This window comes from Hippopotamus amphibius, chromosome 3, assembly GCF_030028045.1.
Source record: "Hippopotamus amphibius kiboko isolate mHipAmp2 chromosome 3, mHipAmp2.hap2, whole genome shotgun sequence".
In the NCBI taxonomy this organism is placed as follows: domain Eukaryota; kingdom Metazoa; phylum Chordata; class Mammalia; order Artiodactyla; family Hippopotamidae; genus Hippopotamus; species Hippopotamus amphibius.
In genome coordinates, this window is record NC_080188.1 from 64,643,656 (window position 1) to 64,668,066 (window position 24,411).

At 36.0% G+C, this 24,411-nt stretch overlaps 1 protein-coding gene across 1 annotated transcript in view; it reads right to left on the bottom strand.

The window, feature by feature from the left end:
• Positions 1-24,411, bottom strand: part of UNC5C (unc-5 netrin receptor C) — a 377,961-nt gene that overhangs the window by 153,416 nt on the left and 200,134 nt on the right. The window contains exon 2 of the mRNA XM_057727431.1: positions 23,377-23,598. Within this exon, the coding sequence (XP_057583414.1) occupies positions 23,377-23,598 (222 nt within the window). The remainder of the gene's footprint in view (positions 1-23,376; positions 23,599-24,411) is intronic.

Consider the following 24,411-nt stretch of genomic DNA (forward strand, 5'->3'; position numbering starts at 1 on the left):
GGCACGCAGGTTCCAGAGCGCGTGGGCTCTGCAGTTTGTGGCACGCATGCTCTCTAGCTGAGGCGCGTGAGCTCTGTAGTTGTGGCACATGGGGTTAGTTGCCCCGAGGCATGTGGGATCTTTGTCTCCTGACCAGGGATGGAACCCGCGTCCCCTGCATTGCAAGGCATATTCTTTACTGCTGGACCACCAGGGAAGTCCTGGTCCTACTATTGATTTGAATTTCTAACCACCATCAGACTCAGGGATGCAAGTATGAAGGATAATTAGAGTGGTGGGTATACAAAATATTTTCTCTTACTTATAGACTTGTATGAATGAGTTAACAGAAATTAATCCTACCAGCTTCGGCCCATCATGTAATTCCTATTCTTGACTTTGGTGATGAAAAAACGATTGAGGGGACCCTCTTGCATTGTTGATGGGAATGTAAATTGATACAGCTGCTATGGAGAACAGGATGTTCCTTGAAAAATGAAAAATGGAATATGACCCAGCAATCCCACTACTGGGCATATACCCAGAGAAAACCATAATTCAAAAAGACACATGCACCCCAATGTTCATTGCAGCACTATTTACAATAGCCAGGTCATGGAAGCAATCTAAATGTCCATCAACAGATAAATGGATAAAGATGTGGCACATACATACAATGGAATAGTACTCAGCTGTAAAAAGGAACAAAATTGGGACATCTGTAGAGACATGGATGGACCTAGAGACTGTCATACAGAGTGAAGTAAGTCAGAAAGAGAAAAACAAATTTAGTATATTAATGCATATATGTGGAATATAGAAAAATGGTACAGATCAACCAGTTTGCAAGGCAGAAATAGAGACACAGATGTAGAGAACAAATATATACACCAAGTGGGGAAAGCAGGGGATGGGGGGGTTGGGGTGGGATGAACTGGGAGATGGGATTGCCATATATATGTCACTAATAAAAAAAATGAAATTGTATACTTTAAATATATGCAGTTTATTGTATGTCAATTATATCTCAATAAAAATTCTTAACAACAACAAAAAAAAAACTATTGAATCTCTGTTCCAAGAAGCCTTTCTGAGTCCAAAATGGGAATTAAAATGCTTTCTGTAACTAACCTCTTCTCGTATGTCAATGTTCTTTAGACTATAAAGGAGCAATTCTGTGAAAACATGACAATGTGTTTAATTTGGAAAAACACAGAGCACATTCCATTGAGATAGCAAATACACTACTCATCTAAATATTTCCCCTAAAACATCAAACTTATTATATATATTTGAATATATATGCCAACATTTTTCTTTAAAAGTATCATTCTTAATCATTATCTAAACCTAACTACATGCATTTCTTTCTGTCCCTATTTCATGTAATTCATTAGTAATTTCAATAGAAGTAATTTTAACAAATTAAAAAAAAAATCCTGTCAATAGGGTGGGGAATAACGTGTTATTGGAGATTAGTTAACTGTGGACTTATGAATTATAGACCTTACTACTACTTTCGTCCAGTCATTCATTCAATAGGTATTTATTGAGACTCTACTATGTGCCACACGCTCTTCTATGTGCTGATGACACAGTGGTAAAGAAGATAGATAAGGACTCTATCCTCCTATGGGTTACATTCTATTGTGGAGATTGTTCTGGAGCACCTGTTTCATGCATAGTAGTTTCCAAGGTGGGCACAGAGATGAAACGCCTATGGATCCTTCTTTCAGAAGTTTACTGCCTAATACTAGAGATAAAAATAGTAGTTTACTGAGTAAAGGGACTGTGTCATATGCATTGTATATTCATCATTATAGTAATTGGCACAAATATCTGTCTAGTAAATGTATGTTGAATGAGTGATTTATATGTTACAGCTATAATACAAAGTAGTGTAAAATCCCAGCTACAGGTAAATGTAATTGAAACTCAGAACAGTAAAGGTAACTAGTGTTTACGGAGCATCTACCATGGGTCTCAGTTAATCTGCATAATAATCCTTGGGATTAATACTGTCATACCTATAATACAGGTAAGGCATGGAGGTCGGAATTTAAACAATTGTTCACACATCCAATAACTACCGAAATCAGGATTTAGATCCACATTTGTCTGGATCCAATGTTCCTATTCCTTTCATTACACCACTCTTCTTCAAACTGTCTAAAAAAAGTGTTTTGCTCAAATAAGTTTGGAGATTTCTGCTTAATACAACTTTCTCTTAGAAACTCAGAGTGCCCATTAGTATACTAAGGCGGTGGTCAGAAGTTCTGCCATAAAGAAAGAAGTGGGGTTAATTTGGACTGCCACCATTCCCCCCAAATTTATTAAACCATAGAACCCTACAGTCAACATCAACACAGAACCCATTTCATCATGGCTTTCAATGCGGTCTTGTTTAGCATTCTCCAGATGTTGATCTAATTGAATAAAAGTAATCCATTGTTTGGAAAATTCTGAAAAACCCACAAAGAAAGCTATAGTGAAACTGCTTTGGAAGGAGAGATCAGAGGAAACCTGGAGAATGGAATATTTGAGTTTGATGCTAAAGCATGGTTTGGGTTTAAAAATTTAGAGAGGAATCAAAGACACTTGAGGAGGAGAGAACAGAAAAAAGCCAAAGGTCAGAGATGAAAAAGCATGGAGACCACAGTACAGGGTAGTTTACATGAATTAAGTAAAGAAATAAGACCATGGAATTAGAAGAGAGATTCCTGGAGAGCCTTGTATGGTAGCTATAGAAGATTATATTGTGGAGAAGGGAGCCTGTGAAAATTGTACAGTGGTGAAATGACATTTTTTAAAATCACATATGCTTTATTTATTTATTTTTTTTCTGGATTTTTTTTTTTTAATTTTTTTTAAATTTTTTTGGGGGTACACCAGGTTCAATCAACTGTTTTTATACACATATCCCCGTATTCCCTCCCTTTCTTGATGCCCCCCCTCGAGTCCCCCCCACCCTCCCTGCCCCAGTCCTCTAAGGCATCTTCCATCCTCGAGTTGGACTCCCTTTGTTATACAACAACTTCCCACTGACTATTTTACAGTTGGTAGTATATATATGTCTGTGCTACTCTCTCGCTTCGTCTCAGTTTCCCCTTAGATGCACATTTATTTAGAATTTTATATCTCTGCAACTGCTGTGCATCTTTTTCAGCTGGTGCTCTTGTATATTTTCTTTTTCTTTTTTTAAGGTTTTTTTTTTGGGGGGGGGTACACCAAGTTCAATCAACTGTTTTTATACCCGTATTCCCATATCCATATTCCCTCCCTTCCTTGACTCCCCCCCCCAAGTCCCCCCCACCCTCCCCGCCCCAGTCCTCTAAGGCATCTTCCATCCTCGAGTTGAACTCCCTTTGTTATACAACAACTTCCCACTGACTATCTATTTTACAGTTGGTAGTATATATATGTCTGTGCTACTCTCTCACTTCGTCTCAGCTTCCCCTTCACCCCCCGCCCCCTCCCAAACCTCGAGTTCTCCAGTCCACTCTCTGTATCTGCTTCCCTATTCTTGTCACTGAGTTCATCAGTACCATTTTTAGATTCCGTATATGTGAGTTAGCATACAATATTTGTCTTTCTCTTTCTGACTTACTTCATTCTGTATGACAGACTGTAGTTCTACCCACCTCATTACATATAGCTCCATCTCATCCCTTTTTATAGCTGAGTAATATTCCATTGTATATATTAAAAATGACATATGCTTTAGGAAGATTAATATGACTTTACTAGTAAGCAAAACTAATCTGATTTACTTAAATTGAACTTTAATAATTTTAATTTTAATTATCATTACAAAATTTGTTTTCAGGTGTATGATCTTTATATTGTCATTAATCGTAAGTGTTAAGAGCAATATTCTTGGTGACCCTCTGAGAACAGTCTAACAATAGAAATCAGGTACATACATTCAGAATAATAATTACTCATACTGTCAGGCTTTCGTTTTTTTCTTATCCCAAATGATCTAGATACAAGCATTAAGAGCTGTCACCTCTAGAGTGACTACCACTTATAACAGTTCCCATGTCGGATATTGGGAACAGGTACTTGTTTATCTTAAAAGCAATACATTTCATATTCTTTTTTTTTCTCTCCCATTTTTTTTTATTTATTATTTTTTTGGGGGGTACACCAAGTTCAATCATCCGTTTTTATACACATATCCCCATATTCCCTCCCTCCCTCAACTCCCCCCCACCCTACATTTCATATTCTTTAAAAAACTTTAAAAACAAACTATAAATGATCTTTTTTTTTTAATTCAACTCATCCAGACAATTATTATTACAATTGAGGGACTAGACAAATACTGATCTAATACACATCAATCTAGAGATTTATTTAGATAAAAGAATAAATTCCTGCTCTGTATTTACTATCTGACTTTTGGAAAGTCTTAAATTCATCAAGCCTTGGTTTCCCAACTTTTCAAATGAAGTTAAGAATCTGTTCGTTTCGTTGGGTTGCGAGAAAAGAAATGGAATAACAGCTACAGAAGTTTTGAAATCCATAAAATTCCTTTTACATATCCTATAAAATAATAACTGAGAATAAAACTATATTCTATTAACAAAATTACCATTGGGGTACTAACATAGTCTTAAGGGAGGGGAAGAACACCCTGATTGTATTGTAAATTGTATTAGTCACATACCCAGATGAGAAAGATGTGGCTGGCTTGGGAAATTTTCAACAGAGCTGCGAGTTCAGTCTGGGTAGGGATGTGAACCATCCAGGGCAATACAGAGGTGGCTACGATATTTAGAAATGGAATTTGAACAGCAGGAATAGGTTCTAGTGATTTGCCCTTAAGTTTCCTGTCCTTCAGCCGAGTCACCCAGGACTTTACTCACCCTCAAGCTCCCCACTGTATTCAAGCACAGATAGAGTGGAGCTACCTTGATGGGATGAGTGAAGAGTCTCCTGATATCAGTAACCAAGAAGCTTGTACAGCTCACCCATTAGGAATTTCTTACATCCTTATTCGAGAACACAGGTGAGGCAGGGACACTAAGCAACTGAGTGGAAATAACTAGGCCAATTCTGACTAATTTGGGACAGGATAAGCAAACATCCATCGTTTAGAGAAGATTTAAAATTGATGACCACAATCACATCTTCTAGAGTCTTTCTTCACTTTCCAACTAGGATATGAGCTTCATCAAGGTAGAATTTTTTGTATGTTACCTGACGTTGCTGTGGCCTAGAATAATACCTGATACATACTGTAGGCATACAATAAATATGTGTTGAATTAACGAAAGAATTTCCCCCCAGGATACTATGCTATACTTATCTAAAAGATATGTGTTTGTGTCCCCTTACATTTTAGAGGAAAGGAACTTTCAGTCATGACGGCAGTTGTACCTCCTATCTTAGCCAGAAAGAAATAATCAAATACAGCTTTGATTTAAATTTTGAACATGCTTGGTATTCACACTAAGAACGGGGAACAAAAAGAGGAGTTATTGTAATGCTTTTTAGAGCCTCCAAAATTGTTGAGCCTCCAGGAATAGCTGAGTAAACACAGATCAAGAACCAATGAGAAGATCCTTTTTTCTTATCCTTTTAAAAAAGAATTCTAGTATGCGAGAATGACTCAATTTACAAGAAGGAAAAAAATTTAACTTGTGAAATTCTAAGTAGAGAAGAAAAATATTAGCATTTCATATTTTCAAGCCAGGAGTATGTACTGAACTCCTGCGGAAACATCAATTTTCAATTTAACTTTATAGAGAGACTGAGAAATAACTATTTGTTCTGATATTTCCAAAATATTTCCATGTATTCTGAGATGCTTACCTCAATCTTTTATTATTCCAAAGGGAAAGATGACAATAAAATAATGCAAATAAGTATAACACACTTAAGCTTTTCCCTTTTTTTTTTTAAATACAGAGAATGTCTCTTTGAACTTCTACTGATTCTAAGTTACATATACTTAGTTTTTTGTAAACCTAAGGCTTTAGGTAGAATTCCAGAAGACAATACTGCTACACATATGCCAGTAAAACCTTACATTTAATTAATTCTGGCAATTAACTTAATTGAGAGTATGATCTTTGGAGGAGGACTTGGATCAAATTCTAGTTCCTCCAATGACTAGATGTATGACCTTGGGAAAATTCCTCTACCTCACTAAATAACACTTTCCTCATCAAGAAAATGGGAATTAAAATTCCTAACTCAGTAGGTTATTTTAAGGATTAAATGAGGTGATACATGTAAAACTCTTAGCAGAGTAAGCCCTTAATACGAGACTAACTAGCCTAACTAATGTGATTTCAGAAGCTAAAATAGTTGATGCCACGCTGTGTACTAAACAATGCCCCTCATTTCAGAGGCTTTACAAAATGAAAGTCTATTTTTCCATCACAAAAGTCTTCAGGGCAGCTATTTTATATGAACTTTCTTGGTAATCCAGGCTGCATCTATCTTCAACCTACATCTTCTCAACTATGGCTACCAGGGTCCCTAAGCAAGGAGAAGAGAGAGCACAGAGAGCTCACACTTGCTCTTAAAAGGCTTGGCTTGGAAGTTCAACATAGCTCACTCATAGCCCATGGGCTAGAAGTAATCGCTAGGCCAAGCTGCATGGCAAGGATGAAGGACTTGTAGTATTCCTGTGTGCCCAGGAAGGAGGGACTAGGACATGAGTATTAGATGTCCTTCTACAATATAATCGATAAAGCTACTTCAACAGGAAAAACAAGGAATTACATTTTTAAGAAATCACAATGATACTGAAATACCTATAGTTATCAAATCAAATGAAATTTGGATCATTGTTTTCTGTGGTATGAAAGTCTTTACTGACAGAAAGAGCTAAATGTAGAAAAGATAGAATACTAGACCAAAAGGAAGAAAACCCAATTTTTAGTCCTTTCTTGGCTAGCATCATGCCTAATTTTGGGCAGATCGTTAAATTTCTCATTTTCTTAAAATTTAAATTGATAAAAAAGAGATAGTCCTTTCCCAGAATACTTCACCAGACTGTTACTAGATCAAAAGAAATCTCTAAAGGAAAGTACTTTTATAGACAGACTGTGGCAAAGACTGACAGCTCCTTACATCTTCCCAGAAAAACAACTGGACCATATTTTTTAGCTTCCTTTTAGAAGTTCTGGTCAATATAATGTGAGTGGAAGGAACATGGACATCTTCTTGGCCAAGCTGTTGAAGAAGCTGGTGAGTGTTCTCCTTGCTGTCTTTCCCTTTCTGCTGGCTGGATGCAGAAGAAGAAGAAGCCTGAGAGAATGGCAGAGCCACAAGAGGGAAGGAGTCTGGGTCCATGCCTGACGGAAGAGAACAGTGCTGCCCTACATTCAAGGGTACGTTTCTGGGACTATTAGGTAAGCCATTCTATCATATTTGAGCCATCCTATCCTTGGAAGGGTCTAATTGTTTCTGTAGCTTAGCATAATACAGACTTAAATGATACTGACTATAATACACTTGACACACAGTGGGTTTTCATATGACTTGGATAAACGAAGAGAATATAAATTTCACAATACTTTGTTGTTTTTTTTAAACCATGATTCAGTGCTTAGCTCCAAATTATTAAATTAAAAAAAATTTGGCAACATCTTGTTAGATACACAAAGAAGAATTTCTATTAATTTTGAGTTTTCAAATATCTGAATGCATGATTTTAATATTATACCCAAAATGCAATAAAACAGTATGATTTGCTTATTATGTAACAAAATATTTTCAAATGGTACGCTTGCAGTTTTTCAAAATACTATTTCTAAAATAAATGTTGAGGAAATTGATGTGAAAATCTAGGTTAAATGTTTAGTTACTATTATAATTTTCTTTACCATCAAACATCTTATTTTGATGTTTTCACAAGAGATAGGAAAACTAACATTTGAAATAATGTAAGAATGATGCCTGATTCTGAATGTCGTGTGTAACTTGTCTTCATGTCCATTTGGCACTAGCACCACAAAGGAAAAGAAAGAAGGAAAAATGATCGTTTCCCACCACCAGCTCGGATTCCCTGAGATATTTATGTAACTGTATAATACTGCCAACTGAACAAACAGCTTCAGTCATGGATCTGTTCATATCTTCAGGCAAAGTTTTGTTCTCTTCCTTTCTTTTGTAAATGTATTCCCTTCAAAGGATAGATACCCTAGCGGATAAACAATCTCTATGGGAAAACAGGAAAGCTTCCTATTTAATATGTGCAGTTCAGTGTCATGAGGTGTGGAATCACAATAAATAATATTTTGTGATGATACACTAATAAAGATGACATTTTCATGATTAGCCATGTTTTTAGTAAAATGAAATTAATGGATAGGATTATTCAGTCTGAAGGATACATACAACATGCTGACAAACAATACTGGGTTTCAGCATAAAGTGGGTATGTTATGTAAGCTGTAAACACACATCTAACATCACTATGTATATTTATATGCATACCATTCATCTAGTATTTTCTTTTTACTTCCAAGCTGGAATGCATTTACTTCATACCCTATTATAAGCCCATTAAGTTACATTTCTGTCAGATCTCACTTGCATATGCAGTGTTGAATAAATCTGTGATTAATAAATGTCCTTGGAAATGCGTTTAGAGATAAATAGTGAACTGCTGTATCTCATCATAAATGTATATTTTTACTCTCAGAATCTCAAAAAACAGACAGCCTGAGTTATTACATACATACACGGAAAAAGAGGAATAATTACAGAGCAATTATGTAAGAGGAACCTGGTTTATTACTCTTGAATGGATATACTATAGACAAAAAAGTAAAATGCTCTCATAACTGCTCACAAAATTCTCCTGCAAAGGAAATACCAAATGAGGATGGAGAGTCAACCTTTCCACCATAAGTGCTTCTGTCACAACTCTGTGGGCTTAGGGCACGGGCCCAGCCCCACAGCAGGCAGAACTGCAGGAATTCCGAATTCCAATCCTACTGTGTCCGCCCTCTGGTAGGCACTGCTCCAGCTGACCACATGCATGCTTCTAATTTGCAGCAAGACAGTCTGACAAGCAGACTGGGAGGACAGCAGAGATGGAAACAGATCAAGTATAGATAAAAATATGTTCACCTTGAAAAACACAAATAAGACTTCCAGGTAATAATGTACAGGGATATATCTATTGAAAAATGAGAACACAACTTCCTCATTAATAATTTTCACAATCCCCTGTTGAATCTACCCCAACCTCTCTCCATAATCCAGTATCTGTATACTTCCTATATCTATACTTAAATAATATAGATTTATGTCCCTTACACGTATCTCATAAATCTTAACCCATCCCCCCAAAGCTGGTTTCAGGTTTGTTTTAAAAAATCTATCATGTGGGTGATCCCTTAGTAATACTTTGAAGTTCCATCCCTGTTAAAAGTGAAGAGGGCTCTGGTGTCCTAAGAAGAGAAATAATGACAGCGCATGGCTATTATTTTGTATGTTCCTGATTATGAAATAAATCTGTGCTTAAAAAAAAATTAGAACACATATGCCAAAGTAAACAAAAAAAAAGGCAAAATTAAAATTGAGAAGGTAAAAAGAAACACATAAAATCTTGCCAAAGGTTCATGTTTTACATAAAGCTGCAGTTGGGACTTCACAAAGGAAATCTCTACACTTTTTATTTCTGGTTCAGAGGATTTACATGCTCTTTCTAATGATCTGGGCCTTCAGCACAGGGTAATGTCTCCCAGTCCCCAGCTTAGCACTCATGCAAAATTGAAACACTTTGGAGGCAGTTTAGTAGCTGCAGATGAATCTCAATGTGCAGGAAAAGGCATAATGGCTGTTTAGCACTTGCTAGGAGAAGCTGAGGAAATCAGGGGGAAAAATCTATTGAACTTAAGCCATCTGGGAAGCCAACTGAGAGTGACTGCATTAACAACGTGTTTACATTCCCATTGTGTTGCTAGGCCAAGCAAAAGTGTGTGTGTGTGTGTGTGTGTGTGTGTGTGTGTGTGTGTGTGTGTAGAGGAAATTATCAAATGCAGCTCTTTTGGTTGTATTGGCTATTTCGATTTGGTTTTGGCAACTCTGTGGGGAAAGAATTTTCATGAGAAACATGGCTGTGAGAATTTTTAGGTCTCCATGAGACAGGACAACTGTTAGAGCACAGAGGCTGGCAAGGATGCCGTGGCATGAGGAGAGTGAGCGATACAAGAGCCTGGGCTGTGCAGCTCTTTCCCTACATCTGGCCCACAGTACAATGCAACAGACTGGGAGAGGCTTCAGAAAGCTGGTAAAGAACAGGAGGAAATGCTTTCATTGCCTGTCACATGTATAGTTAACACAGGAATACTAACTCGGACTTCCCTGGTGGTGCAGCGGTTAAGAATCTGCCTGCCAATGCAGGGGACACGGGTTCTATCCCTGGTAGGGGAAGATCCCACATGCCGCGGAGCAACTAAGCCTGTGAGCCACAACTACTGAAGCCCGCGTGCCTAGAGCCCGTGCTCTGCAACAAGAGAAGCCACCACAATAAGAAGCCTTCGCAAGGAAATGAAGAGTAGCCCCGCTCTCCGCAACTACAGAAAGCTCGTGCGCAGCAACAAAGACTCAATGCAGTCAATTAAAAAAAAAGAAGAAATATTGACTAAACAAGGGAAAATAGCCAGGTAAGTGCCTTCCCTCTCATCCCCATCCACCCTTACTCACCCATTCACTATCATGTCCTTTCTTTGGTCATAGTATTTAACAGACTATTTTTTAGAGAAGTTTTAGGTTCCCAGCAAAATTGAGAGAAAGGTACGGAAGTTTCCCATATACCTCCTGCTCCCACGCATAGCCTTCCCCATTATCAATATCCCCCACCAGACTGGTACTTGTTTTATAATCGATGAGCCTACATTGACACATAATCACCCAAAGCCCGTAGTTCACTTTAAGGTTCACTCTTGGTATTGTACATTCTATGGATTTGGACAAATGTAATGACATGTATCCACCACGAAAGTATGATACAGAGTAGTTTCACTGCCCTAAAAATCCTCTGTGCTCCACCAATTCATCCTTCCCTTCCCTGGCGACCACTGATTTTTTTTTTTTTTTTTTTTTTTTACTGTCTCCATAGTTTTCCCTTTTCCCAAATGTCAAATAGTTGAAATCATACAGTATGTAGCCTTTTTTGCATTGATTTCTTTCACTTAATAATATGCATTTAAGATTCCTCCATATCTTTTCATGGCATGACAGTTTATTTTTTTTTTAGCACTGAATAATATTCCATTGTCTGGATGGACTAAAGCTTATTTATCCATTCACCTACTGAAGGACATCTTGGTTGCTTCCAAGTCTTGGCAATTATGAATAAAGTTGCTATAAGCATCCATGTTTTTGTGTGAACATAAGTGTTCAGTTCCTTTGGGTAAATACCAAGGAGTGCAGTGGCTGTGTCGTATGGTTAGGTATGTTTTGTTTTGGAAGAAACCGCTAAACTGCCTTCTAAGTGGCTGTACCGTTTTGCTTTCCAACCAGAAATAAATGATAGTTTGTGTTATTCCACACTCTTGCCAGCATTGGTGTTGTCAGTGTTCTGATTTCTGGCCATTTGAATTGGTTTGTAGTGGTATCTCATTGGTTCAATTTGCATTTCCCTGATGACATACAATGTGGAGCGTCATTTCCTATGCTTACTTGCCATCTATATGTCTCCTTAGTGTGATGTCTGTTAAAGTTCATTGCCCCTCCCAACTGTCACATTAAGTGACTTTTTCTTGACAGATGTTTGGTGACTATAGTGAGCTAAATGGTGGCCCCTAACAAGATTATGTTCACATATGAATCCCCAGAACAGCTGAATGTTACCTTATTTGGTAAAAGGTCTTTGCAGATATACTTAAATTAAGTATTTTGAGATCCTGAATTATCCAGGTGGGCCCTAAATCCAGTGATAAGTATCTTTATAAGTGACATACAGAGCAGACAGACAAAGAAGAGACAGTGATGTGAAGAAAGGCAGAGATTGAAGTGATGGGGCCACAAGCCCAGGAATGCTGGGGCCCCCACCAGAAGCTGGAAGAAGCAAGGAAAAGATCTTCCTCTAGAGTGCCCAGAAGGAGTGTGGCGGCTCTGCTGGATTTCAGACTTCTAGTCTCCGAAACTGTAAGCAAATAAATTTCTGTTGTTTTAAGCTACGAATTTCATAGTAATTTCTTGTGGCAGCCCTCAGAAACTAATACAGTGACTGAGGGTAATTACTCTCTGTCTCTACATGTAAAGAGTAGACTCAAGAATCTCACAGAGCAAAAAGGTGAGGAAAAGCTGTCTGCCATGCGGTGTTTTTCTGGTTTCACAAATGCCCCATGCAATGGGTGTGGGGAGGTAGCCTTTTAGTTACTAACCTCATTTCATACACAGGGCATCATTGTCTAGAATCATCAAGGCTGTAGCTATAAAAAGAGGCATGTCATTCATTCCCTGCCATTCCTGGAATTGCCTTGTACAGAACATTCCCCTGGGTTTTTCCAGCTAAATTTTAATTCACTCAAGCCCTAGAGTTCCCCCCTCTTCCCTCAGGAGGCTGCTATCTCTCAGCCTGAGAAGTTTAATAGGCAGAGACAGGCGAAGGGATATTGAAGAAAGCAGGGGCTCTCTATCATGTAACTCTATACCATGGAAATATCAAGGGGTTTCACAAATTTATTCTCATAATGAAAGGAGAACCCAAGCAAACAGTAAAGCATACACTTTTTCACTCTCTCTTTTCCCTTCTCTATTTTGCCCTCTCTAGACTGTGATCTCCTTAAGTGCATTAGGTCTTAGTTTTATCTCTACTTATAGCACCAAGTAAAGTATCTGGGTCATGGTTTTTGAATAGAAAGTCTATGTACTTCCTTTATGCTGCATTTTCACAACAGTGTCTCACCAGTTTCCAGGCCTGGTTGTACATTAGTGTTACCAGTGAGCTTAAAACAAGCAAACAGACAGACAAAAAAAAGTTAAACCCTGTCCCCAAATAAACCATTCTCTCTGGGGGTGGGGCCAGACATAGGTATTTTCGAAAATCCCCCACTGGTGATTGTCAAATGCAGTCAGAGTTGACAGCAAATGCCCTAACAGTTTCTTGTTGCTCTTGCTTTCATGTTCTTGGAGATTTCCTACAAAACAGATTTTTAAAATCAGGTTTAACCCTCAATGAAATTAGGAATGAATCCAAGACTTCCCCTAATCTGAATTGTTTTCCACTGCTAGATATTACACTTCCTACATGCTGTGCTTGCTTTTTTGCCAGACCCTGATATTTTGCTAATTGTAGTTCTCATGTCATACATGCTGGTTTTATATCTTCAAATAGTGCTTTTCAGAGGAATTGGCAAGAGTGGTTATTTCAACAGGCATCCCCAAGAGGGCTCTGAAAATTGCCAGCTAAGGGATGACTCTGGATTGATCATATTTGGGGGAGGAGACTAATGAATCCAGAGCAAGTAAAGGCTTCTCCCCTCAAGTTTTAGCATTAGATTATTCATTGATTGCACCATTTTTTTAACTAAAAATTCTTTGTTCTGTTTTTTTAAATGGCCCAAAAACTTGAGGTTAGGAGACAGAGAATTTGGAGCCAAGTATTGGGAGAATATTGGATAGGAAGATTTAGTGATAGATACAGAGCCTCAAATAGAATGGGTAACAATTCGTGACATCACAGAATAAGAAGGACAACAATCTGGGTCGTTATTGCATAATTATCAACCAGGTTTATTTATATTTAGCACTATAGGTACAGACACCAAAAAAGAACATTTAAATTTTGAGAGAAAACCATGCTCTTTAGGAAGCAAACCCTCTTTTTTTTTAAGTTGGAATTGTTTCTTAAACTTCCTTAAACAAGATGATAAATCCATTTCATATTACAATCCAGAACTCTGTTAAGTATGTTCCTTACCATGAAAATAAAGAACATGAAACTCTCCTTAAAGCCCTTATATATTTTAGCCAAAGGTTAGATTAAAAATACATTACGGCTTTTAGCACTTGTGCTATTCTCACTTTGAAGTGGGCATATTAAAACTCTAAGCCATGACATGTGCATGGTTGCTGGGCACACGGCAGAATTGCTATAGCAACACAATCACTAGTTTTGCTCCTGAAATGCCCTGGTTGGGTAGCAAGTAATCTAGTGAAGAATGGTCCTTGGACTCCTGTTTCTTACTATAGTCTCTGTGTGAACCTAGGGGTGGGTAGTGTTTGATCTTTTCCTCTCAAAATTTAGAAAGGTACACACACACAAACACACACACACATATACATATGTATGTACTTACATGTCTACTTATATGCTTATTCTTGATTACACTGTATTAATCAATGCTTTCATCTTAATTCTAGGAAGAAAAAGGAGTAATGCATTACAAGTAACCTTGCCCTAAGTATTAATTGGCAGGGGAGAGTTCCTTTGTGTTCATTACATTAAAAACTCTCGCTGTATATAATTTTAGAAAATTACTGTTTTCCTCTAATGAAACACAGCTAGCTAAAACTGCATTGAAAGGTGTAATGTGTTCTTGCCTTTACTTTGCAATCATGTTCTGGGCTGTATCTGTTTAAAAAATAGATGGTGTTACATTTTTCTATACAGTATGTAATTCAAATGTTAAAAATCTTCCCCATGGGATAAAACTAAATTAAAATTATATAGTTCTGTAAATATGGTGTAGTCAGGGTGTTCTGCAGTATGTGCAGAATCTATAATATTGATATTTGCAAATACTGGAATTATAAAACATGCAACAACAAGAAAAACTTCATGACAATGACATATTAGAAACAAAAGGAATCCAAATGTGCAGCCCAAACTTTTCAAGTACTCACTTCTGTTTGTAAGTTAGGAAAAGAATGGAAACAAAAGCCAGCTTTATATACAGTGAAAGCCCAAATCACTCAGCTACCAGAGACTATTTTCATGCTAGAATGGACTGCAAGCAACTAAAATCCAACTTCTGGAACTCTGATCCAACCAACTTTTGTAACTGCAGCTGGGATTATGTTGGCCATGGGAACCCAGGTGTTCAAAGACAACGTCAATGTGAAAGTAGGATAAATCAATTGTGAGCACTAACAAATGAAGAATAAGAAAAAGTATATATTTGGGGATAATTAATATTCTGTTATCACTAACTGGTAACTACGTTCTTGCCAAGTTATCAGACTGACTCAGTGGAAAAGCCTTAACGTACATGGATCCTTGCCAATTTTCTATTTTTATTTTGGGGCCAGCCTCATACTGAAAAGAAAAATTGTTAGTTTCTAGCATTGACAGAATGACCTCTGAGAAGGAAATCAAATAAATAATTGATTTATATTCCAGAATAATTTATCTTCATTGACAGGCAAACATATTACAATTATAAGTCTCTATTCTTGCAAAGGCAATACTCCCAAGGAATTAAATTTAAAAATATGGAATAAAGTTCAAAAGGCGCTTCCAAATTTTGTGCATCATTTACTAAAATTTAAACAAAGCCCACCTAACTTTCTTTTGAAAATATTCACTCTATTAATAAGAACTCAGTTTAGAGTAATTATTTTACATGGAGAATAACAACTGGTCTGATGTGTGTATTTAATGTGTAAACTAACTTTTCTTATAGAAGATTATGCTTTGTTTGTGCATTTCTCAAATTACCTATTCATGAAGTATTCCAAATAAAAACACCATCAATGTGTTATCACTGCACTGCAGTCACCCAAATTTAGCAGGATGAATGGTTATAATCCCACAAAACAAACTTTTATGTATCATCTCCTGCGCTTAATGCAGTGTGTTATAAACTTTACAAAAGACAAGCTTTACAAAACATAGATCTTACCATACCATTCTAATTTAGTTGAAGAGAGAGATTTTACATATATATATGAATATATCATAATAATATATGTATGACATATAATATGATATATATATGAATATATCATAAATAACATGATATTGAACTATAAGAAACTGCTATTTTGTACTGCCAAAATGACTGAATATTGATAACTTCATATAGTTTAACTGAATATACATGTACATTTCACATTTATGAGTATAATGAAAACAGAAGCACAAATAAGTGAAATATGGACAGGTCTATGCTATGATGGGGTTTTATAGAAAGATTTATCAATGATATTGCTTTTGAGATACTTCTTTAAGAATGAGTAGGATTTTAACAGAGGTGGGATGGAGGAAAGTATGGTATAATGAAACATTATTTTATACAACACACATTTATTGAGCACCTACTAAGTACCCAACACCAAGTTAAGCATGGAACTGGAATAGCAAAAAAGATAGAAATAATCCCTGAATTCCTGGAGCTTTACTCTTCATTTCATAATGTTTAGACTGAAGAGGAGGGAGAACGTGGGAGAGGAGAAGTGATAACCATCCCTTTCAAATATCTAAAATTAGGAATAGGCCAGGAGGTGACCAGACCTATTTCCTAAAGTTCCACATGACCTAAGTTGGACCACTGAGTCATGATAACGGAAAACTGATTACGCTCACTTTAATATAATTAAAAGAGAAGCATGCCAATAATTCACTGAGTTTAAATGACTGTTACAGTCTCGCAACTTAAACCTTTTAGGATCCCAAGACACAAAAGTGTAGAGTGTTTGCATTCACTTAATAAAGTTTAAGCAAATCTTGCATAATTTCACTCTGAAAATGTATGAGCAGGATTTTCTTAATCATGTCCTGGTGTGACATTAAGTTCTCATGACATTTTAACAGAAGTTCTGAGTAAAAGAGTTCACCTACCAAATAATATGAGGTTGAAAAAAGTTTTTCCACTTCAGAGTTTCCTGGGACTTCTACATGCAAACATACTTTATAGTTTCTCCAAAAGGGGAATACAATTATTGCAGTGTTCCCTAAATTATGTGACCACAAAGCTTTTTGTTTGTTTCTTTTTTGTTTTTATCCCAAATAGCACTTATAAGACACTGGTGGTTCACTGAACACAGTTTAAGAGGAAAAACCAAACTGGCCTAGTATATAGGGCATGTGGTAGGGGGAGAAACTATTAAAATAAGGCTAGAAAGTTTGATTAGGAACAGATTGTACTGAAGCTTTTGAATATATGACCAAGAAGGAAATGCTTTATTCCATGGACAAAGGAAAGACATATTTTAAGAAATGGAATGATATAAACACTTGGGCCTGTTCTTTTGGCCTACAACTACCTGAGGATAAAGGCTGACACCAAGAAAGTGTAGGAGGCTATTTAAATAATCTAAGAGGTAATACAATTAAGACCTATACTAGGGGAGTAGCAGCAAGAATTAAAGACAGAAGGATGTTTTATGGGAGAATTCTGAGAAGGAATTAGCAGTATTTGATGATTACTTTGGCAAGTAGAGGAAGGGGTGAAGCTGAGATTTCTGTTCTTGCTGACAGAATGAAATAAAGAGGTATCTAAAATAGGAATACAAGAGGACAAAGAATTTCAACTGTGCCACTCATAACAAATGGGGACCTAAGCGAGCACAATATATTTTTTGAAAGTTCTGTTTTGAGTAAAGGCAATTTACTTTAATTTGTATCCAAGTATAGTTTCTCTTCATCAATTTTTTTCTGTTAAGGCTCACCTTTTGCTCACCAGTTGGAATTCTTTCTATTTTTGCTATTTGTTCAAATGTTAAATACCTTTACAAATAAAAACAATCAAATCCTAAGCACTATCTTAATTATTAAAGAACCGCAAAGGGCCACATATGAAAATCTCGTCACAAGGCAAGAAAGGAGATGAATAGCTTGAAAGATATATGTGTAGCTGACATTTTAGAACCAGATATGCTTTTCTGAGAAAAGGGATAATTGCATTACCTAGCTCTTCTTTAGTTTAATTTAGTTCTGTATTCAAAGTTATGGCAGAATTTAGGGAGACACTGACTATAGGTCCAAGAGCAAAAGGCTTTGGAATCAGAGAGCCCTGGGTTTACATCTTGACTCTGTCACCACCTAGCTATGCAACTGGGGCAAATTAGTTTCTTTACCCTGCTGAGTCTCAGTTTTCTCATTTGCAAAAGGAGAATCCCAAAATTATCTCATAAGATTGCTGTGATGACTAAATGACATAATACGTGGCATTCAGTATAAAGCTTGGAACTCTTTGCATTGTTGTGTCGGTCCTATTGATAATGTTCTGCTGATGTGAGAATAATTAAAGGTGAAAAGGGAAAACCTAGGGCTTACTAAAATTTCAAACCAATGAAAGTTTTCTAAACTCCCTTGCTTCTTCATAGAGGGGAAATATGCACTTTTCAATGGTGAATCTTAGGTACCATGGAAACAAGGGTTGAAAAGGCTTCAGGTAAATAGAAAGCAAGCAGCCAAGCCTGAGCTTTTCGTAAAAATGTAACCATAAAATTTTGAGCAGATCAAAATTTCATCAGAATCCTGAAGGAACATGCGTAGTTTTTACTGTATTATCAAATCAAGAGCTTCTCAACACTGGAAATTTCTAAACCATCTAATATATGCTGCTTTCCTCTTCTCTGTTTCTTAATATTACATATTTGCAAGAAATGCAAGTGTGATTTAAATGATGGAAAGGTAAACAGTAACAATAATGAATGATCTTTAATCAGTATTTTTATGATCAATGGAATAGCTTTGCTCAGTGAATATAAATAATCCTTTACTTAATACTTTAGAGCAGGGGACCATATTTAATACCTTCATAGTTTAAAAGGAAGAATTTTGTGAGTTGCAGAGAAACTTTTGTTCTTTTTTGTTTTATTATTTTGTAGTTTTTAACTAAAACATACCTCTGATGGAGAATTTACTGAATGTAGTTGATTTTTCTTAGTTGCAAGGCAATGTAGCTGATCGCCACATGCTTCCAGATATCATTATTCTAAGGTAGAGGTATCTATAAAAACAAACTTGTTTGCAATGACTTCTCTTTGTCCTATCATCTGAGAATCAATTTGATTTTTAAAATGCCAAGAAAATTTCTCTGATTTGTAATATATTTCAAGACAATGTATTCTAACATTTAATATTAAGAATCACTAAGGCCCATAACAAAGCAATACCCAGACTGTATTAAATAAAGAGTCAAGCACCAAAGTTGCAGGTGAATGTAACTTCAGAGGAAAAAACCCAGTAACCAAGTAGTTCAATTCCATTCACAATATTCTGATCTCACAGAAAAGCAAAGAGCTCTAATAAGAGGCCTACAAATTCCCCCACTCCCAGTAGTTGTACAGATCGGAGATTTATGATAATAGGCAAAGATGCAATAAAGTAGTTTGGGCTTTTAAAATTCAAGTTTCATTATCTATCATGAAAACACATTCACAAGATTGAACAAAAATCAAACAGTAAGTCTCTTACTGCCCCAGATTCTGAGCTGTCAACTGCTTGTATGTTTCTCCAAAAAATCACAATGCATAGACAAATATGTGTGTATCCTCTTTTTTACATAATAAGGACATATTGCACACAATGTTCTGTCCTTTGGTTTTCACTTCAAATTTTATGTGAGAGATTTTTCTACAGCACATATGGAGACACCTCATTGTTTTACAAAGCAGCACAGTATTCCACTCTAGAGATGAACAGTCCTCGGTATGCTAACTGCAACAAGGATGCAGTGGACAACCTTGCATACAAGTCTTTGTGCTCATTAGGAATTTTATTTTTAGATAGTTCCTAAACTTGTAGTTATTGAGTGAAAGGGTATAGACATTTAAATATTGATAGATATTTTCAAATTTATCTTCAAAAAAGACTGTATCAATTTGGAACCTCATCAAGAAAGTATGAAATATCCCGATCCCCCTCCTTCATCAACAGTGTATACTAACAACTGTTCTCATCTTGACATTATCTTTTTTTTTTAATTAATTAATTTAATTTTGGCTGCGTTGGACTTTCTCTAGTTACGGTGAGCGGGGGGCTACTCAGTTGTGGGGTGTGTTGGCTTCTCAGTGTAGTGGCTTCTCTTGTTGCAGAGCACTGGCTTCAGTGGTTGAGGCACATGGACTCAGTAGTTGTGGCTTGCGGGCTCTGAGTGCAGGCTCAGTAGTTGTGGCACATGGGCTTAGTTGCTCTGCAGCATGTGGGATCTTCCAGGACCAGGACTCAAACCCGTGTCCCCTGCATTGGCAGGCAGATTTCTAACCACTGTGCCACCAGGGAAGTCCCTTGACAACATTTTCTTAGATGCGTATTTACCATTTACATTTCTTTTCCTATATCTCCATTTTCAAAGTCTGCTCAATTTTATATTGGGTTGCAGATTTTTTTCTTAAATATGTTTTAAGAGCTAATAATATATTAATTAAATTAGCCCTTTGATTAGTATATATCTGTCTCTTGGTTTTTGTGGTTTTCTTGCTTTAAATTTAATAATGCTTTTTTTTTTAAATAATGCTTTCTTATAAGACTTCTGGATTTTGTCTTCATTAAAAAAGTTTTGATCACCACTGAAACCAAACAACCAATTAACAAATTGCCAAAATTTTCTTCTAGTGATGATGGTGGTAACTACAATGGCAAGAATAATGACGAGGATGATGATGATGTTAAGCCCTAACATCTAGAATTTATTTTATTCTAAAGAATGAGCTAGAACGCAAGCTTTACTTATTTTTCACTTTTCCAACTGCTGACCTTGTGGGCTTAAAAATCATCTTCATCACACTGTAAAATGCCTTAGATGTTTATTTCCTGGTTTCCATTGGTCCATTAATCTGTATGTCTTACTCTCTGCTAAAATCAAACTTCTTTAGCCTTATAATACACTATAAAGAGCAGATATTTCATTATTATGCTACTATTTCAGAATTCTTCCAGCTATTTTCACAAATTATTTTTCACACAATGTTGGTGACTTTATGGATTCATTTATAAATAGCAAACAGTTAAAAACATAGTCTTTCTATCTAGGAATAATATATGTCTTTCCAGTCATTATTCAAGTCATTGTATTTTTTTGGTCTCTGAGAAGATTTTAAATTTTTTCTAAAATTCTGCAAATTTCTTGATAGCTTTGTATCTACATCTTTTATATTGTTATTATAAATGATAATTTTATTCCATTATTTGAATTGACTGTACTTAGAAAAGTTGGTGGGTTATGTATATCTTTTATCAGCTACTTTTCTATATTCTCTTAATGTTTTTTCAATTTTTTTGCTTTGAAACTGAATGTTTTCCACAGCTACAAAGTCATATTTGTCCAAATGATAGTTTTCAACTTGCTTTACAATTTTTAAGTTTTTCAATTATTTGTCTTGTCTAATTGCATTGTCTAGTATGTTAAGAACAATACCAAATAATACTAGTATCTGTGGGTATCTCTGTCTTTTTCATAAATTTAAAGGTAATCATTCTCCTGGATGCTAGCTATCTTGTAAAGTTTTGGATGAAAACAAAAGACAATGAAAAAGTATGTTGCATTCCACTCCAAATATGAATACTATGCAAGCATTAGGGCTGCCAAATCTTTCCTTAGCTCTAATCTATCCCATCCTGAATTTGAATGAAAACATGCCATATATTTTCATTTATAGTTGCTTTAAGAAGTATTTTAGATTATCGATATATGCAATATTAATTAATTTTATGTGGAAATAATAAAAAAATAATAATGCTTAAGGAAATGTCTTTTTAAAAAGAAAATAAAAACACACACACTCACACACACATTACCAAGATAGCATGAAGCTGCTAGAGGTGCTCAATATCAGAGGGGTTTTGTTTTTATTTATAATCTTCCTATAAAAGCATTTTCATTAATCTAGTAAAGACAAGCCTAGGTATGTTTATGACTCTCATTTTAGTTTTGTGATTTCTTTCTTTTTCCTCTTACTATTAAAACGTGTGTATTTGAAATCTTTACAAATAAATGAGCTGAAACAAATAAAACTCAATTCCCTTGAGATTTTGAAGACATCTGGTGGAGTTATTTACTGAGTAATTAGACCAAGAGGTGTAATAGACCAATTCCCTGAAGGAAGAGACCATACAGTTGGATACCCAGTTATTTCTACAGTCATCAGCTTGCATGCAGTAAGCATATTGATTCACAAACTGACAATTATGTAGAACTGCCAACTGATTTTCTAAGACCATTTGTGTTATGTAAGTATATGTCTCACATGCTTTTTTTTTTTGAAAGATGCCTCTTCTCAGGCCCCTCACAATCTGTTCTATTTATGTTCCATCACTTAATAGCTCTTTATTGTTAGAGAAACTGAAAACAAATTTTCTTCAAATGCTGGTCACTAGTTGCCCCTCATTAACCAACATTTGGATACAAATATGAATTAATTACAATTGAATTTTAAAACGTATTCATTTTGGTATGTAGAGGTATTTATGAAAGAAAATGAAGACATTTAAATGCTTTCATTTTTATCATATTTGTCACTATGTAGCTTGGAAATATTGATCAACAGAGTCTTAATTTTTAAAATACATGTCAATATTATAAAATCACAGATCTGGAAGGGATGTGAAAGTTCAAATTATTATTCTCCCTACCGGAGAAATTCAAACAAAAACTCTTACACTGCTGTAGAAAGATATATATCTTTTTAGTTTAAAATAACTCTAGGGGTTTCCACAACTATCTTAAGTTACCCATTATGGAATAAAAATTTCCTATCAAGAAAGTTTCCTTTATAGCCAATGTAAATCCCACAGTTTATTACGATCTACTTCATCCACTTTTTACCTATAGTATTTCACTATTAAGAATGGTATTTACAGAGCAATAAAGTCAGGAGTTTTAACAATGCCAGAAGCAAAGATACTCTGATTAAGACCCACCCAGTTGGAGGCTATACTCACCACTTCTCTTTGTGGATTCCACAGTATAACTATTCTCAATTACTCTCAATTTAACTTTAGCTGAAAATTGATAATTAGGATTCATTTTCAGATGTAAGTAAAAGATACAGAATATTTCGAATCTACAATGTTTACAAATTGTTTAAAAATATATAAGGGGAAACTATGCATGGAAATTAACATTTGACAGTCATGTAAACAAGTACAATTTATCCTTAGTTGAACATGTTCCAGGATATTTAGACCTGACACCAGACTTGATGCGCAAGTGAAATTCAAGGGCATCTTTTACTAGAGTATTTATTTACCATAATTTAGTCTATTCACTCTCATTATTTATCTTCTTAAGCATGAACCATGCCTTAATTCTACGTAGTCCAACAGGAATCAAGTCAAGATTTATTCATTACATTTTACTTTGCAATGTATGGAATAAGATCACCAAATCTTAACCAAACTGATTTAAAACTTTTTACCAAAGGATAATAATTCTAGTTTCAATTTCAAAAATTGAAAGAACAATATGACAACATGCCTAAGTAGTAAGTGAATCCTAAACAGCAGTCCAAATGCTATGGAAAACTCACCAGAGGTTTCGTCTACTCTCTCATCTACTATGTGGTCCTTCTGATGAACCCATTCACTATTGCACTTGAAGTAGATCTGGGTGGCGGGGCTGGCTTTACAATACAGGTTCACAGGCTTATTCTTCACAATATAAGCTTCTTCAGGCTCAATAAGGAAATGTGGCAGAGGCTCAGGTGGATCAGATGGAAAGGTTTCTGGGAGTTCATGAAAAAAGTCATCATCTGGTAAAACAAGAAGAAAGTGAAAAACATTCAAAACATTGTAGCCATTTGCCTTTCACTTGCTGCTCTTTCAAAAATAATGAAATTGTGGGTAATCATTAATCAAATCCATTTCACCTGCCTTCACTAATCAAGGTCTACAAAAGAAGGTAGACAAGTTCTTGCATGTCCTCCAAGAGGCACCTCACCTGAACAATAAGATGTTTGCCTGAGTCATTTTCTAGGAACTTGGAGTCAGCTGTGTCTACTTTGAGCTGAGCTGGTTAAGACTGGATAGGACCATCAACCCTCCAACTGGGCATGTGTGAGCATCCACTGGGTGACCTTTTGACATCAGAGGGTTGAAAACTCACTCCACCCTTAGATCGTGCTAAGTACCTTCATTTTTGAATAAGCAGCGGTCTGTAGATGAGTTACGCCTGTGCGGAACAACAATTACTGCGCCTCTTTCCAATCACCTTTCCCCATGCTCCCCATGCTCCCCGTGCCTTAGACCACCCTGCTCCTTTATTCTTTATCTCACCAATAACCCAAGCCCTTGCCTTTGGGGAGGTGGTTCTGAGACAAGTTCATCTCCTTACTTGGCTGCCTTGTGAATAAACCATCTCTTTACTGCAAACCTAGGCATCTCTGTGTTTTGACTTGCTGCATATTGGGCAAACAAACCTGGTTTGGTAACAATAATAATTCGTAAATCATCTAATTAAATAATTTGAGTGCTTGCTATGCACCAGGCAGCATGTTAGGTCTACTGACTGGTTGTTCAGTAAAGGATTTAGATGATTATTCTCATTTTTACACACGGCAAAACTC